This window comes from Camelina sativa, chromosome 2, assembly GCF_000633955.1.
Source record: "Camelina sativa cultivar DH55 chromosome 2, Cs, whole genome shotgun sequence".
Classification (NCBI taxonomy): domain Eukaryota; kingdom Viridiplantae; phylum Streptophyta; class Magnoliopsida; order Brassicales; family Brassicaceae; genus Camelina; species Camelina sativa.
Window position 1 is genome coordinate 1,332,666 of NC_025686.1, and position 16,786 is coordinate 1,349,451.

A 16,786-nucleotide genomic window follows, 5' to 3' on the forward strand; every position below is an offset into this window, starting at 1 on the left:
ACTCATATCAATTATGGAAATGTATCTTTCGATCTCTAATTATTTCCTTAACATCCCATTCTTTATGTGGATGGTTTAATTACTTCAACGAATAAAACTGATTTAAGTTATTAAATCGAACACACCAGAGTAAGTAAACCAGTAATCTTATTAACGCTAAACCGGTTTCCGGTTTTAGGAGTTCCGAGGGACGGATTTTAAAACACACCTTGGACCAACGGAGGCATAGTTCGAGTCGGATACGGCTCCGTTCCCAGTTTCTCACATCGCATCGCTGGTGAGCTTTTCCACCTTCACTTGATTTAGTCGGATCCAGACCATCTTCTTGCATTTTTCAATTTTGCTTCCGGTAACAGAAATTTTCGTCGTCTTGGAGGAAGGAAGGAACCAATGGCTACGGAGGCAGCTCCGATGGACGAAAAGGCGAAGAGAATGAGAGATCTATTGTCGAGCTTTTACGCTCCGGATCCTTCAATCTCGACGAGTGGTTCATCGATCAGCGCCTCTTTCGATAACATCAACAGCACTTCATTCGATGCTGATCAGTACATGGATCTCATGGTTAGTCTTCGTTTTCTTTTCCCCTTAGATTATTCGTGAATCGACCACACAAGCGTCAATAGCTTGTAAATTGTTATCAATTATTGAGTATTTCGATTCACTGAAGTTAGATACGGTTCCTTGATCTTGTTTTGTGAGGAGTTCGTTCCAAAGTTAGGTTTAGATCCGACTAGTATCTTCTGGAGCCTGAAAATAGTTGGTACCTTTGAATTGTGCCCTTTACAGTGCAAGGTGTTTGTAGAGGACTTTTAAAATTTTGATTGGGTGTGCATATATGGATCAATGTGGTTGGTCATGAATCGTATGAGAATTCTGCCAAATTTAGTTTTAATTAGATCTATGAGGTTTATGGTTCCTCACTCAATTGGATTTATGAGGTTTCTGTTAAGCATGGTGACAGTAGTGTGAGTGACTGATCGAGAAATAATATGCCACGATTTGGTGGTTTTATTGGCCTTTGCAGATTAAAAAGTCGAATCTGGAGGTGCTTCTGCAAAGACATGTTCAAATGGCTGCCGAGATTAAAAATCTTGACACAGACTTGCAAATGCTAGTCTATGAAAATTACAACAAGTTTATCAGTGCTACAGATACCATCAAAAGGTACTTGTAATGGGTCGTGGATCGTTTCATGTGTTTAGTGTGTGATTCTCTTAAAACATTTCAACACTTTTTTGTGTATGATTTGATCACACCAGTCAAAAAAGTTGCTTCTTTACCTGGTAGGATGAAGAGTAATATTTTTGGGATGGAAGGCAATATGGACCAGCTTCTTCAGAAGGTGTTTTGAACACTTGGAATAACATTTAGTTTTAGCTTTTAATATTGTATGAACTTCTAACCCATAGTGACTCCTGCAGATAATGTCAGTGCAATCAAGGAGTGATGGGGTCAATACTTCTCTTTTCGAAAAAAGAGAACATATAGAGAAACTGCACCGGACACGTAATCTTCTTCGTAAAGTTCAGGTATGTTGAATCATTGCTGCTGGCTCATTTTATATACTGTGTTATGTTAGTTGCCATGTTGTCACCTAATTATTAAAACAGTGGTATGCTGCTTGCTATTGTGAATTTACTCAAGACTTATTTTTGTAAAAGAACAGTTCATCTATGATTTACCTGCAAGACTGCAAAAATGTATCAAGTCAGAAACCTATGGCGATGCTGTCAGGTTCTATATTGGAGCAATGCCAATTCTCAAGGTTTATATCTTTACTGAAATAAATTTCCCATATAGTTCCCTTTCAGTGTTATTGGGGCAATTTTTTTCAGACTTATTTTTAGCGATAATCTTTAATAACAAGAATTTCTCCTTCTGTTCAGGTATATGGTGATACATCATTCCAAGACTGCAGACGAGCTTCGGAAGAAGCTATAGAAATCATCATAAAGAACTTGCAGGTGTAGCTTTTGGTCCTAGTAGCTTACACAAATACCTTTTTGTTTATCAACCATATAAACAAATAACTGGTCTTTATGAATTTGTATTTGTATTTATTTGAAATTCTTGATATGAGAAACTTAATTTTTCTTGTTTGACAGACAAAGCTATTTTCAGATTCAGAATCCATACAGGCGAGAGCTGAAGCTGCAGTGCTTCTTAAGCAGCTGGATGTTCCCGTTAGTACTCTCTCTTAGCTCTATTATTTGTGATGTTTAATTTGTTAAATCATCTGTAATCTGGGTGAAGGTTGGACCTACTTAGAACGTTCCTAATGTTTGTATTCTTTTATATATATAATTGGAGTTTTTTCTTTATTGCATACACGGATCAGTGGTTGTTGTGACATAATTTTGGATATCCTGCAGGTTGATAGCTTAAAGGACAAACTGTTGGAAAAGCTGGAACAATCTCTTGATGGTCTTCAAATTAAGCCTGAGGAAGCAAGTTTACTTGCGGAGCAGAATGATTCATCTAATGATGCGGAAAGCAATGAGCAACATCCTGCTAAAATTCATGAGGTAAACATGAACTATGTCGCTTCCTTTTGTTTTGTGCTTCTTATGATTGCTAGTTGAATAACAGTAAACCTGAGTGTATTACTAAGCACTTTGAATATCAGTAGCTGCATTTCAGTGAGGTTCTCAATAGCAATCATATTAAGAATTCTTTTCTTTTACTTCCTTTCTTCTATCAGACTTTTTTTGTGCACTTTCAATATTCAAATGTTTGCCCCCTTTTTTCTCATAGGATGCTGTGCGTGGATTTTCTGAGGCCATGCGTGCTTATCGAGAAATATTCCCCGACTCAGAAGAAAGACTTTTTAAACTCGCGAGAGCCTTAACTGCAATGTAATGCACTTTTCATTGATCCATAAACGGAGACTCTGTTTGTGTCTAACCTGCATTATTTCTGACACATATGTAGGCACTTTGAGAACATGGATCTATATATAAGAAAGCGGGTTTCTGCAGCAGATTTTCTTCGAATTTTTCGTGAGTACAGTGGTTTTCCTTGTACTACTGTCTCCTATTTATGTTGCATTCCATTCCCTTTGAAAGCTTTTACTAAATCAGTCTAATAACTGTATACTTCATCTGAATTATGTTGGACATAGGAATCATATGGGAAGATGTGGTACTTATGGACGAGGTGCTACCTGAGGCTGAGCTCTCTGATTTATCTGCAGAGGTTGACCTCAATTAATTTATTGGCTAAATGTTTTTACTATGATGTGTAGAACCGTATATGATTACTAGTGCTCGTCATCTCAGGCTGCCCAGGTCACTGTTAAGAAATTCGTTGCAAGGACGTTTTCTCATCTTGAACAGGATATATCAGGTTTGCTGTTTCCTAATTTCTGTTGATGCAAAATTTCTTAGTGTGGGAAAAGAGAGAGGATGAGTATAGCTTGAATAATTCATAATAAGTTCTGTGATATGGCACTTAAGTAAATCTGAAGAGTAGATTAATATCTTCATGAAGTTTTAGTGATTGAAGAAATCAGAACTATAATGAGGTCTATACATGACAGATACCATCTTGAAGTTTGATATCAACCAAAAGGAAGCAGTAGAGGAGGAAGTCTTGAAGGTTGTCCTAGAAGCTAGTAAAAAGGCAGGGCTACAAGGCACCACAGATATATTCCAGGTATATTTCCTTCTGTTATTTATTATGATGTTTTAATTTGGTCGTCATTTCCTCTGTACAAATTCCATGCTCAAACGCTTATATTTGTTTCTATCATTTCAGGACTTCCGTCAGCTTCTTGATGAAAACATTGGAATATTTGTCAAGATGAAGGACTTAATCATTGGCTGGATTCAGAATGGATTTCAAGACTTCTTCAGGTCACTTGAAGCTCAATTTCTAGTACTTTCTGGAAAAACTAGCTCATCAAAGGAGATTGAAGGAGGTTTGGTAGAGGGAAAATCGAGTGACAAAATCCATGCTGGTCTCATCCTTGTATTGGCGCAGCTCTCTGTCTTCGTCGAACAAAAGGTCATCCCGAGAGTTTCTGAGGTAACAAGTCTTACAACTGGTTTGATAATTGAAGTTTAAACCACATTGGTAGCGGAATTGAGAAATTTTTATATGCTAATTCAGGAAATAGCTGCTTCCTTCTCTGGTGGAAATTCCCAAGCCTTTGAGAATGGACCTGCTTTTATTCCTGGAGAACTATGCCGGGTCTTCCATGCAGCCAGCGAAAAGCTTCTCCAGCATGTATGAAATAAACTCCAAAACTTGAGGTCGTCAGAACCTTAACTTCAACTAACTAAAATAATTTCATATTTCAGTACATAGACACAAGAACACAGAAGATATCTGTTTTATTGAGGAAAAGGTTCAAGACACCAAACTGGGTTAAGGTATCGCTGTTGTCATGTGACTAGTCTTGTTAGAGAAACATGTTATCAGTCATTGTTTTCTAAAGATTCTAAATATTCTGCAGCACAAGGAGCCACGAGAGGTTCACATGTATGTCGATATGTTTCTTCACGAGGTTTGATGACAACTCTTCTCTTCCTCAATCTTTATAACTAAAGAACATGCAATAACTCATATTTGTTTTGGATTTCTGCTTCACAGTTAGAAGAGGTTGGTAAAGAAGTGAAACAAGTTTTACCTCAAGGGACATTTCGGAAGCACAAGAGAACAGACAGCAACGGAAGCAACACTACAACTTCATCACGGAGTAATACACTCCNTATATGCTAATTCAGGAAATAGCTGCTTCCTTCTCTGGTGGAAATTCCCAAGCCTTTGAGAATGGACCTGCTTTTATTCCTGGAGAACTATGCCGGGTCTTCCATGCAGCCAGCGAGAAGCTTCTCCAGCATGTATGAATTAAACTCCAAAACTTGTGGTCGTCACAGAAACTTAACTTCAACTAACTAAAATCATTTCATATTTCAGTACATAGACACAAGAACACAGAAGATATCAGTTTTATTGAGGAAAAGGTTCAAGACACCAAACTGGGTTAAGGTATCGCGGTTGTCATGTGACTAGTCTTGTTAGAGAAGCATGTTATCAGTCATTGTTTTCTAAAGATTCTAAATATTCTGCAGCACAAGGAGCCACGAGAGGTTCACATGTATGTCGATATGTTTCTTCACGAGGTTTGATGACAACTCTTCTCTTCCTCAATCTTTATAACTAAAGAACATGCAATAACTCATATTTGTTTTGGATTTCTGCTTCACAGTTAGAAGAGGTTGGTAAAGAAGTGAAACAAGTTTTACCTCAAGGGACATTTCGGAAGCACAAGAGAACAGACAGCAACGGAAGCAACACTACAACTTCATCACGGAGTAATACACTCCATAACGATAAGATGACACGGTCGAATTCACAAAGAGCTCGTAGTCAGCTTTTCGAGACGCATCTTGCAAAACTGTTCAAGCAAAAAGTAGAAATATTCACCAAGGTTGAATTTACCCAGGTATAAATACGAAACAACAGAGGTTCCCTTTTTAGTTTGATCAAACCCACACACGTTCTGTCATCTCCTGACACAATATCTTTGTTGATGCTTATTACTTACAGGAATCAGTTGTTACAACAACAGTGAAACTCTGTTTGAAGAGTTTGCAAGAATATGTCCGGCTCCAAACGTTTAACCGCAGCGGGTTCCAGCAGATTCAGTTAGACATTCAGTTCTTGAAAGCTCCTTTGAAAGAAACAGTTGAGGACGAAGCTGCAATTGATTTCTTGCTCGACGAGGTGATTAACGCCTAAAGCTTCTTCTTTTGCTTTTGCAACTGATCATCATTCACCCTCTCGGACTGTGTTGTGTATTTGTAATAACAGGTGATCGTTGCGGCTTCTGAGAGATGTCTTGATGTGATTCCACTGGAGCCACCAATCTTGGACAAACTCATACAAGCTAAACTCGCTAAATCAAAGGAGCACAACAACAACAACAACACAGTTTCCTCTTAAAAATTGTTATAACTCAAAAGAAAGTGTGTCATGATTTTTGCCAATTTTTTCCCGCTTCTTGTTATATCTTCCGTAGTGTAAATCAAAACCATCAAATTGATATGTATTTTCCAGAAACTCTCTAGTGTTAAACCAAACCCGGTTTAAGTTGCTTTGACTAAATTAGGGTAAATAAATTAAAAAAAGTCATAACCGGTTCCGTTTGGCTTGGTCGGTCGAGTCACACAACTCACACGGATCTTTTAGTTACTATAAAAACGTTCCCTTCCTCGATAGACTTGTTTCTAAAGTTAATAATAAAGAAAAAGGTATCTCCTCCAGTCATGGCCGCTGCGATGGTTCTCTCTTCTCAAACCCTAGCCCACCGTAACCCTAATCCTCGCCTTAACCGCAACTCTAACGGTGCTACAGCGGCTCCTCCTCGCCGACGCAAGCGAAACCCTACGACGACGTCTCAACCTACGGTGATCAAATCTCCGGCGGCGAATACTAATCTTGTGATGGGACAAGTCAAGATCCTCAAACGCGGCGAGGCGTTGAGCGCGTTTAACAACAAGGAGAACAACAGTAGCTGCGATGTTACAAGACGACCTGTTTCGAATTCGAAGAAGAAGATGGTGAATAATGATGTTGATTTGATTGTATCGTCGACTAATAGACTTGGACCTGAACCGGAGACTGTGAGGAAACAGATCGGAGCTTTAAAACGATTGGAGATCTTCGCCGGAGCTGGTTGCTCTATTTCGCCGCTTCCCAGCTCTGTTCCGATCCCATGTTTTTTGGAGAAGAACAATCTCGTCCTTTAGATCTCCAAAAGAAGAGATTTGGGGAGAAAACTAAAACCCTAAAATTGCAACCAGTCTTTAAGAGGCGCAGACGTTGAAGGATCAGGATCATGTGAAGTGAGATAAACAAACAAATCTCAGAGAAGAAAGAAGAAGAAGAAGATGATGGCGAATGTGATCTCAAAGCTCCAATTACAACCAAAGTTTGGCTCTCTGCTCATTGCTCTGTAAAAGTCACTATGATGACTCTTCTGTTATGGCTTTTGTGTTTTTGTTTTTGGATTCTGAAGTTTTGTAGTTGTCATGATCACATCTCTTTTATGCAATAAAACCTTTTTAGTATAATGGAAGACAAACAAACAAAAAAACTAATCTTTCTTCTTCTTCACATACAAACAGAATCAAGCAGAACTGTTTGTGTCATTGTTGTTATCAGCTTCAAGATTTGTTGTTGCAGGTAATATTTTTTTCCAGAACCAATGTTTACTCCATAAGAGAGTCATCTCTTCAATCGGCACTCCTTTGGTTTCAGGTAACAGGAAATAGACAAAGATGGTCATTACAGTGACCCAACCAGCAAAGAATAGGAAGATTCCAAACTTGAATGCACAGAGGAGAGCGAGGAAAGCTTGAGCTATGATGAAAGTGAAGAGGAGGTTTACAGCAACAGTGATGCTCTGTCCTGCTGAACGTGTCTCCAAAGGAAAGATTTCGCTTGGTATGGTCCAGCCGAGAGGACCCCATGACCATCCGAATGCTACAACAAAGAGGCAGATGAAGATGACTACGATGACTGAGTACCCTTTTGATAGCTCTTGCTTGTCTCCAAACTTCACTCCTAAGATCACTGCTACTATGACTTGACATATTATCATTTGTATTCCTCCACTGATGAGAAGAGCTCTTCTTCCTAATTTGTCTACTAATCCTATGGAAATCAATGTTGAGAGAACAAGAACAGCTCCTGTTAAAGCTGATGAGTAGAGAGATGCGTTGCCACCAAATCCCATTGTTTGGAACAGAACAGGAGCGTAGAAGAGAATGGAGTTTATGCCAGTGAGGATCTGAAACATAGGCATGCAAATAGCCATGACTAGCTGAGGCCTGTGTCGTTTCTGCAGTATGTTTCTGAAAGGATGTTTGATGGAATTCGCTAGCTCACTCGCATCTACCATGTCTTGAAGCTCGGCGTCGACGTTTTTGGTTCCTCTTAGTTTCTCCAGTACATGTCGACCTCTCTCTGTCAATCCTCTTTCGACCAGACTGTTGGGAGTCTCGGGTAAGAAATAGCCGCCAAGCGTCATAAGCAGAGCCGGGAAAGCAGCTAAACCAAGAGAGAGTCTCCATCCCCAAGGCTTAAGCTTTTGAGTACCGAAGTTGACCATATTCGCCGTAAAGATCCCAAGAGTTGTAGCTAACTGAAACATCATGTTTAAACCACCTCGGAGATGAGTTGGTGCCACTTCTGATAAATACAGTGGAACTGCCTGAAAAACAAAACCAAAGCAGCCTACTTTCATAAAGATGAGACTGGTCTATCCGACTAAAGGAGGTAAAATTTTCACAAAAGATGAGATTGGTCTATCGGCGAAATCAACCAATCAATTATGTCTAACCTGATTTCCAAATCCAATACCAACACCGAGCATGATCCGTCCAGTAAGAAGCATAGCTAGGTTCACAGCTCCAGCATTCAAACCAGCTCCAACAAGAAAGCTGATTCCACCACAGACAATACTAGCACGCCTCCCATAGTTCCTAGTGATGGGTGAAGCCACCAGAGTCGAAACCAAACCAGCCAAGTAGAGTGAAGAAGTGAAAGCAGCTAACCCTTGATTATCATATTTGCAGTAATTACTTTCATGAGCATGCTTCTTCTTCTCATAAACCGCATGGAAAAACTCGTCAAGAAACTCATCCATGGACGTAACTCCTCCTGTAAACAAAACCCGTTTCAGCCATTGTTTGATAAGATTCAGAGATGTTGAATTCCGAAAAAGAAAAAAAAAGAAAGAGGAAGAAGAACCTGAGACTCCGATGTCATATCCAAAGATAGATCCACCAATGGCTGCAACAAGGCAAGCGATTATGACATAACCAGTGACTTTCCCTTGGTATTGTTCTGCTCTCTCCTTAGCCACACCGTTCGGACCAAACGATCCTCCTGCCATTTTCTTCTTCCTCCTTCTCTTTCTTCCCTCTTCTTTGATTCTTCTTAAAAGACTTTGCTGCAATGGTTGACTTTTTGGTGTGTTTACTCAAATTCCAGAAATTCCAGAATCTGACAGACAATGAAACAAAAAAAAGGTATATACATTACATATGCATCCTTGACAATCACGTGGCTTAGATTCAATTTCGATGAGTTAGGTTTTCTACTTTGAGAATTGTGATAATTGCGTGTGAATTTGTGTTTGGTGCATCATTGTTTGGTTTTTAGTTTGAGAATTAAAGAGAGGTCATTTTCTTAACCTTATCTCTTTCAGTTTCACACTTACAAATTTTAATAATACATATTTAATACCGAGATGCATTGCATGTCTTCTTAAATCTTAATGATCGTTGGAATTTTTATCAGAATATCCTACTTTTTACATAACAGAAGAAAACAAGGAAAAGAAAAAAGAGACTTTTTACCTTATTGCCAAATGTCGTGTTAAATAACAAATGGAAATTTAAGAAAAAAAAAAAAAACAAGTTTTTGGTTTCAGACAGAAAGTAAACGAAGACAAAAGTGTGTGTGATGATGGTCTTCGTCGTAGGTTGACACAAAACAGATTCCGGAAGAAACTGGGAATAACTTTTTTAGAAAAAGGTAAAATTATTACAAAGAAGATGGGACGATTTTTTGTAGACTGGGGAAAAAATGAATCAGACTTGTGTGTGTTTGCTATTTTATTTCATGAATTTTAATCGCCTAAGATGAAGGCGATGTTAAAGAATGATGTTGACCAAGTTCTTATGAAGGCAAAAATACAAGTCATAGTCGAGCGTATACAGAGAGACTAAAATATAAAAATACAAATAAAGAGAGTCTATAGCTTTAAAGACTACACATCGTAGCGATGGATTTGAGACAAGTGTCAAAGAAGAAATCAACAACAAAGTTAGCTTTCACGAATGGAGGACGATGAAGATAACAATTTTATATGGAAAAAAATGTGATAGGAAAAATTTCATTAAAATCTTAAAGTTTATATTTTTGTTGATTTAAAACATGAACTTTTCATCTGATGAAAAAACCTTATCCTTTTTTTGATTTCTAAATAATTTATGAACTTTTGTTAACTTGATTTTATGAGACACATAATAACCCGGTGTGATTTCTAGGATTAGTGATAGACATGTGCAAACAAGTGCAAATCTATACTAAATCTACATGTATTTAAGGCTTCTTTTTTTTAGATATATATAATTAAGGCCCATTTTTCAAAAATTGAACATAGATTCTAAGGGGGGTGTATTCAACTTGACATTTTAAGTGATTTGTGTAAAATTTACAAATCTTATGTTATTCAATCATGGAGTTTAAAAAGTCTCCTAAAATCCATTGTTATTGAAATGATGATTTAAAAATCTACTTTAAAATCCACTGTTATTCAAAAAAGTTTGTGGATTTGGATTTTAATAAGTTTTAGGGATTCTGGAGGATTTGAGAAGATTTGTTTAGTTAAAATACAGAAATCCAAATTTCATGGTTTTAGGTGGGATTTGAAAGAATTTCACCATAAATCATATCAACTTCCCTAAAATCTATCAAAATTCCAAAATTTCTAAATCCCATCAAATTCTCTAAAATCATGGTTTTAAAAATTTTTGCGATTTTTACACCGGCTCTATTGATTTTCTGTTTGGCCACTTAACGTTATGCATCATAAGGCCAAATCAACAAAAGTTTGTAAATTATTAATAAATCAACAAAAGAAATGAGGTTTTTTCCACTAGATAAAAAGTTCATGCTTTGAATCAAGTAAACTTCAAGATTTATTTTATTTTATTTTTTTGTCGGCTAAATATTTTTATAAAGCCCAAATGAGAACATATTCGGTACAAGAAAGGCCATGAGAAGGCCCACTAATTGCAAACATTTCAAGATAAGGAAAACATATTGAAGACACGTGTTATGCAACGTGGGAAGTTGAGAGAAGAAGAAGGTTTCGTCAGCAACACCATCACCGACTCATCTTCACCGGAGACTTCCTTCGTCGGCCAGCGGATCATCTCAGTCCTCCAAGAAACCTCTATCTCTATTTGCCTTCAATTGTACCATATCGTCTTTTGCCAAATATCACCGGAAGAGATTGACTTAACTTAAACTTGCTTACCAAAATTTCTAACCTCAACAGATTAGCTCGGAATATTCATCAGAGAATCATCAGAACACGGCGAAGACTCCAATTCTTCATATCCCGTCCTAATCAAACCGCATCTTCTTGATCAATCCACCAAGGAGAACCTACGCTCTATTATAAAAGCCCTTTTGGCAGATAGCGAGGAATTACCATCACTTGAGAGAAGAATCAAGCACTTAGTGAACAAGGATCCATCTAATGACTCCCGGAATTCACAACTTCCCATAGTTGGGAGTGTTAATTTCAACTTGTAAAAGGCAACCAAAAGAGAAAAGACAAAATAAAATTTGAACAAAATCGGAAAGATAAACCAACATCGAGACCGGAAGCTAAAAGTACAAACAAAAAAGCTCCAATTTTAGAAGGAGAATACAAAAGAGTAACCGAAGCTTTCTCTCTCTGAAAGATATGAGAGAGATAAGAGAGAGAAAACCTTGATTAATAAATAAACTTCAAGATTTTATTGACATTATTATCATACTTTTGCAGAGAGATGCTAATATTATTTAATGATCTACTAGATTTTTTAAATGTATAAATAGGTAAAGGTGAAGCAAATACCAACAAAGTGGCTGTAGTATAGCGGTTAGTATCCCACGTTGTGGCCGTGGGGACCTGGGCTCGAATCCCAGCAGCCACACTTTCTTTTTTTATTTACTTTTTAAAAATTTCAACAGGGGTATTATCGACATTACGTAGATCACAATATCATTAGATCTGAACCGTCCATTCACCCCCGCCATTTCTCTCTAAAATAATTTTCCCGCCAAATCGCATCGCCATTTACAACCCTTTCACCGCCCAATTTCTCGGTCACTGCTTCCATACCTTCGTCTCTCACTCTTCTGCTTCGTCCCTCTCTTTCTCTCTCTCACTCGACCCAAGTTCTCAAACCATGAAAGACCACGATTTCGACGGCGATAAAGGTCAGAATCTCTCTCTCTCCTCCTCCGTCCTCGATACTCTCTTCCGTCTTTTATTTTCATTCTTGTTGGGTTTTGATTTTCACATTTTCTTCTTCCTGCAGCGCTCGCCAAGCAATTTCTCGAGAATTTCGCCAACGCTAATGGCGGATCTAAGTACATGGAGATTCTCGTGAGTCTTCCTTTCCATCAATTTAGGGTTTTCGCGAATCTCCGTAATTTAGGGTTTTACTCTATAAATTTCTCAATCTAACTGAAATTAGTAAACTCAGTTATGTTCTATTTAATGATTTGTGTAGCAAGAGGTTTCAAATCGTAAGATTCGAGCTATTACGGTCGATCTTGATGACTTATTCAATGTGAGTTTTTTTTTTTTTTTAATCTCTTGTTTGGATGTTGCAATTGGATATGAAGTTACTAATTTCTTTGATGTTGTTGTATAGTATGAGGGTGATATTGAGGAGTTTCTCGGACGGTTGACTGAAAACACTCGCCGTTATGTTTCCATTTTCTCTGCTGCTGTTGACGAGTTGCTACCCGAACCCACTGAAGCATTTCCGGATGATGATCATGATATTCTCATGACTCAGAGAGCTGACGATGGGACTGATAATGCAGATGTTTCTGACCCGCATCAGCAGATTCCTTCTGAGGTTAAAAGATTTTAGTAAGTTTACAACGCTCTTTGAGTTGGTTTTTTGTAGATCTAGTTTATTTGTGTGAGAATATCTTTCACTGTTTGTTAATTGCTGCTTGTAGCCTAATTGAAAACTGTTAGTTTACAACGCTCTTTGAGTTGATTTTTCTAGTTTACTTAACTCTTTTTTGTAGTTTTATTTGTGTGAGAGAATCTTTCATTGTTTGTGAATTACTGCTTGTAGCCTAGTTGAAGACTGTTAGTGCCCTTTTTTGACTGAATCCATTTATTTCGCTACTTTATTTCACTTTAGGTTGGATTTTTCTTATAGAAAAGTTAGCTAATGAATCTAATTTTTGTCCAGTGAGGTTTATTTTAAAGCTCCTTCAAAGGTAAAGCCATCTACCATCAGGGAGGTTAAGGCTTCACACATTGGGCAACTTGTTAAAATATCTGGTATTGTGACCCGCTGTTCGGATGTCAAGCCACTTATGGCGGTTGCTGTTTACACATGTGAAGATTGTGGTCATGAAATTTACCAGGTACCTTAACTATGCCTGCCAGTTGGTAGTTTCTTCTTTAGTTTGTCAAATGCTAACTCGGATTATCTTTCTTTTACCTGCCAAATCAGGAAGTTACATCTAGAGTCTTCATGCCTTTGTTTAAGTGCCCCTCCAGCCGCTGTCGCGTTAATAGCAAAGCCGGAAATCCCATCCTTCAGCTCAGGGCATCAAAGTTTCTAAAGTTTCAGGAGGTTCTGTTCTGTTCAATGACTGCCATTTATGTGAATGCACTGATATCAAACTAATGAGTAACAAATCAATATTTTGCAGGCTAAGATGCAAGAGTTGGCTGAACATGTACCTAAAGGGCATATTCCAAGGTCGATGACTGTTCATCTTAGAGGAGAGTTGACAAGAAAGGTTGCTTTTCTTGACCTCTATCTCATGCTACTATAGGAGTCTATTTGTTCTCCGTTAGGAATCAATAGCTGTATTGCTTAGGAATAGTCCAGTGAGAAGTTATTGTGCAATTGCTTAAGAGCATATGTTGAACAGTTGTTGAAAAAACAAAACACTCTACTTAACGGGTTTAACAGCTTCCAAAGGAAACAGTGAACACTGTCAGGATTCTTAAATCATCATTAGATGCAAAGTAAATAGCATTTTTATGGTGCAGTTTAGCAATTAAAAAACTTATATCAGTACCTTCCCTGCATTCAACAGGAATTTTTTCCATTGCTGTACTTGGATTTTATCTATAGATATTGTGATTTTAGCGTCATTTACTATAGAGGAATTGTTAATTTCTTACTAAATTTCCTTAACCCCTTGTAGGTATCACCAGGTGATGTTGTTGAATTCTCAGGAATTTTTCTTCCCATTCCTTACACTGGGTTTAAGGCACTTCGAGCTGGCTTAGTAGCGGACACCTATCTGGAAGCAACGTCTGTTACTCATTTCAAGAAGAAATATGAGGAGTAAGGCATTGTTACACCTTATCACTAGAAATTTTCCGATTTAGTAACCTAGTCCATGTTTTTGGCATTTGCTTAAGTTACAAAGCAGCTTTGGTGTGTGCACAATATCAGAAAGCATCTTTATATTTATTGTTTTGATCTACAGATATGAGTTTCAGAAAGATGAGGAAGAACAGATTGCACGTTTGGCTGAGGATGGTGACATTTACAATAAGTTGTCGCGATCACTGGCCCCTGAGATTTATGGACATGAAGATATTAAAAAAGCTTTGCTTCTCCTTCTTGTGGGTGCTCCTCACAGGCAATTAAAGGATGGGATGAAGGTGAACTCTCCTGTCCTCTTGCAAAATTTTCATAATGTTGCTATGTTTTATCATAAGGACTGACTATGTGATTAGAAAGCAGTTGCCTACTTTAGTTCATCTCCGACTATATCGTTTCTACCTCTTTACATCCACTTTCAGTGTCCACAGTCTTCATTCATTGAGTTACGGAGATTTGTTATTAACATTTTGGGTTCACATATTTTAGCCATTGAAGAGCACATTGCACTTGATTGGAACATATTATTTGTGAAGACAATTAAAATTAAGACATTCATTGATTATCTTTGCAGATTAGAGGAGATGTGCATATATGTCTGATGGGTGATCCTGGAGTTGCCAAAAGTCAGCTTCTCAAGCACATTATAAATGTTGCTCCAAGGGGAGTCTACACAACAGGCAAAGGTAGCAGTGGAGTTGGTCTAACTGCCGCTGTTATGAGAGATCAAGTAACAAATGAGATGGTTTTAGAAGGAGGAGCACTGGTGAGACACAATGATTCTTCACATTGGATATCCTAGAACATGATGTATTGCTAAAAAGCTATATGATTTAGAAGATTGATACAACCTTAATTTCAGGTGTTGGCTGACATGGGAATCTGTGCAATTGATGAGTTTGATAAGATGGATGAATCAGATCGTACTGCAATTCATGAGGTCATGGAGCAGCAAACTGTAAGCATTGCGAAAGCTGGGATTACCACGTCCTTGAATGCTCGAACAGCTGTTCTTGCCGCAGCCAATCCAGCCTGGTAATTGACCTTTTATGATATGAATAAAAAACTTATCAAAGGTGTGGGATCATTGCTATTAGTTATTGAACTGTGCATCTTTTTGTGGCTATGAAGGGGAAGATATGATTTGCGAAGAACTCCAGCTGAAAACATAAATCTTCCACCAGCCCTTCTTTCAAGATTTGATCTTCTGTGGTTGATCTTAGATCGAGCTGATATGGACAGCGACCTTGAATTGGCTAAGCATGTGCTTCACGTGCACCAGACAGAAGAATCTCCTGCGCTGGGCTTCGAGCCGCTGGAACCCAATATTCTGCGGTAAGTTAACTCACTTCAGTAACTCTCGTCTTATTCTGCAGAGTCACAAACTCTAACATGAGCATATCTATTTTTCTCTAGTTCATACATTTCTGCTGCGAGAAGATTATCACCATACGTACCAGCGGAGTTAGAAGAATACATAGCAACAGCTTATTCCAGCATCAGGCAAGAAGAAGCGAAATCAAATACTCCGCATTCTTATACAACAGTGAGAACTCTCCTCAGCATTCTGCGCATATCCGCGGTAAGTAGAATAAGAGGAATTGAAGTAGGAGTTAGTAAACAAGTTTGTCTATTGAGTGTGAATATATTTGCTTTGTTGACTCTATAGGCACTAGCAAGGTTGAGATTCTCAGAATCAGTGGCACAGAGTGATGTGGATGAGGCGCTTAGACTGATGCAGATGTCGAAAATATCACTGTATGCGGATGACAGACAAAAAGCAGGACTGGATGCGATATCAGACACATATTCAATCATAAGAGACGAAGCTGCAAGATCTAACAGGACCCATGTGAGCTATGCAAACGCTCTTAACTGGATCTCCAGAAAGGTTAGTTACTTGTTCATCTTCATGTTCTTCTGATAGGTGGATAATCGCTAAGACTAGTGATTTGGGTGTGTAAAACAGGGATACAGTGAGGCTCAGCTAAAGGAGTGTTTGGAGGAATATGCAGCTTTGAATGTTTGGCAGATTGATCCTAACACCTTTGACATCCGTTTTATTTGAAATTTCCTATGCTCTTGCCAAGTTATTATGTTGTGTGCCTGCTTTATTTTCTACATTTCTTAACTTAGAGACAGTAGAAGTGGGTTTTGTAGAATATTTTACCTGGTTAATGAATGCCAAACAATGGAATTTTAGAGGTGATTTGGTACCTATTGCTGTTGAATTTTTTAGCTCTCTTAGATTTCCCTTGTTAGAATATAAATACTAAAATCTAAAAAGAAATACTTGTTGATGTTGGTTTACTTTGGTTTTGATCTTGGTTTGATTAAGTTACTTTTAACAAAAGTATATCCATGGTTATAGATGAGATCAGATGTTGACTTTGATTTTAGTATTACAAATTTACAATGATGGTTTGGAAAAGACACCATTATTTTTGTAAAAAATATCAAATACAGTACAAATTTATATATATATATATATGAAAAAAGGGCTTGTTACTTATAAAAGCTTTGTAAGAGTTACTAAAATCATTTAGGATCTCTCCACAGATTACTAAAGTGGTATAATGTTATAATTTGGTTCAGAGGTTAATTCCGGTTCAGGATCG

The 16,786-nt window shown here is 37.8% G+C and overlaps 4 protein-coding genes, 1 non-coding gene and 1 pseudogene across 6 annotated transcripts; 5 read left to right on the forward strand and 1 right to left on the reverse strand.

Moving 5' to 3' along the window:
* Nucleotides 199-6,106, forward strand: LOC104713599 (vacuolar protein sorting-associated protein 51 homolog). The gene is made up of 21 exons (XM_010430763.2): nucleotides 199-277; nucleotides 357-561; nucleotides 1,025-1,164; nucleotides 1,288-1,342; nucleotides 1,422-1,529; nucleotides 1,667-1,765; nucleotides 1,887-1,964; nucleotides 2,106-2,183; nucleotides 2,373-2,525; nucleotides 2,755-2,855; nucleotides 2,932-2,999; nucleotides 3,122-3,195; nucleotides 3,279-3,345; nucleotides 3,539-3,654; nucleotides 3,757-4,026; nucleotides 4,111-4,227; nucleotides 4,302-4,373; nucleotides 4,457-4,507; nucleotides 5,213-5,449; nucleotides 5,554-5,730; nucleotides 5,818-6,106. The coding sequence occupies exons 2-21, from the start codon at nucleotides 391-393 to the stop codon at nucleotides 5,947-5,949; spliced, it is 2,364 nt and encodes a 787-aa protein (XP_010429065.1). The 5' UTR covers nucleotides 199-277; nucleotides 357-390; the 3' UTR covers nucleotides 5,950-6,106.
* LOC104713622 lies at nucleotides 6,220-7,079 on the forward strand. The gene has a single exon (XM_010430794.2). It carries the CDS (start codon nucleotides 6,273-6,275, stop codon nucleotides 6,753-6,755), a length of 483 nt encoding a protein of 160 aa, XP_010429096.1. The 5' UTR covers nucleotides 6,220-6,272; the 3' UTR covers nucleotides 6,756-7,079.
* LOC104713605 (sugar transport protein 7) lies at nucleotides 7,085-9,389 on the reverse strand. 2 transcript variants are annotated; one of them, XM_010430785.2, is made up of 4 exons: nucleotides 9,372-9,389; nucleotides 8,761-9,015; nucleotides 8,351-8,670; nucleotides 7,085-8,221 (listed from the first exon to the last, which is right to left on the reverse strand). In XM_010430785.2, exons 2-4 carry the CDS (start codon nucleotides 8,903-8,905, stop codon nucleotides 7,136-7,138), a joined length of 1,551 nt encoding a protein of 516 aa, XP_010429087.1. In that variant the 5' UTR covers nucleotides 8,906-9,015; nucleotides 9,372-9,389; the 3' UTR covers nucleotides 7,085-7,135. The 2 variants fall into 2 exon arrangements, with proteins under 2 accessions (XP_010429087.1, XP_010429078.1); XM_010430776.2 differs by lacking the exon at nucleotides 9,372-9,389 and having other exon boundaries at nucleotides 8,761-9,165.
* LOC104713632 lies at nucleotides 10,716-11,542 on the forward strand (annotated as a pseudogene).
* TRNAH-GUG lies at nucleotides 11,655-11,726 on the forward strand. Its single transcript has one exon. It is a non-coding gene; the product is annotated as a tRNA-His (tRNA).
* Nucleotides 11,892-16,399, forward strand: LOC104713651 (DNA replication licensing factor MCM7-like). Its single transcript, XM_010430823.2, has 15 exons — nucleotides 11,892-12,012; nucleotides 12,114-12,181; nucleotides 12,309-12,368; nucleotides 12,453-12,676; nucleotides 13,011-13,188; nucleotides 13,278-13,400; nucleotides 13,480-13,569; nucleotides 13,984-14,126; nucleotides 14,272-14,449; nucleotides 14,743-14,934; nucleotides 15,031-15,203; nucleotides 15,300-15,503; nucleotides 15,585-15,750; nucleotides 15,838-16,059; nucleotides 16,138-16,399. Exons 1-15 carry the CDS (start codon nucleotides 11,982-11,984, stop codon nucleotides 16,234-16,236), a joined length of 2,151 nt encoding a protein of 716 aa, XP_010429125.1. The 5' UTR covers nucleotides 11,892-11,981; the 3' UTR covers nucleotides 16,237-16,399.

Coding starts and splice junctions, on each gene's coding strand:
- LOC104713599 (XM_010430763.2), top strand. CDS start 391: ATGGCTACGGAGGCAGCTCCGATGGACGAAAAGGCGAAGAGAATGAGA. Junction 1,343..1,421: donor TGGACCAGCTTCTTCAGAAG/GTGTTTTGAACA, acceptor TGACTCCTGCAG/ATAATGTCAGTGCAATCAAG. Junction 3,655..3,756: donor GCACCACAGATATATTCCAG/GTATATTTCCTT, acceptor CTATCATTTCAG/GACTTCCGTCAGCTTCTTGA.
- LOC104713622 (XM_010430794.2), top strand. CDS start 6,273: ATGGCCGCTGCGATGGTTCTCTCTTCTCAAACCCTAGCCCACCGTAAC.
- LOC104713605 (XM_010430785.2), bottom strand. CDS start 8,905: ATGGCAGGAGGATCGTTTGGTCCGAACGGTGTGGCTAAGGAGAGAGCA. Junction 8,671..8,760: donor ATATGACATCGGAGTCTCAG/GTTCTTCTTCCT, acceptor TTTTGTTTACAG/GAGGAGTTACGTCCATGGAT. Junction 8,222..8,350: donor GTATTGGATTTGGAAATCAG/GTTAGACATAAT, acceptor TTTGTTTTTCAG/GCAGTTCCACTGTATTTATC.
- LOC104713651 (XM_010430823.2), top strand. CDS start 11,982: ATGAAAGACCACGATTTCGACGGCGATAAAG. Junction 12,182..12,308: donor CTAAGTACATGGAGATTCTC/GTGAGTCTTCCT, acceptor TGATTTGTGTAG/CAAGAGGTTTCAAATCGTAA. Junction 14,935..15,030: donor TTTTAGAAGGAGGAGCACTG/GTGAGACACAAT, acceptor CCTTAATTTCAG/GTGTTGGCTGACATGGGAAT.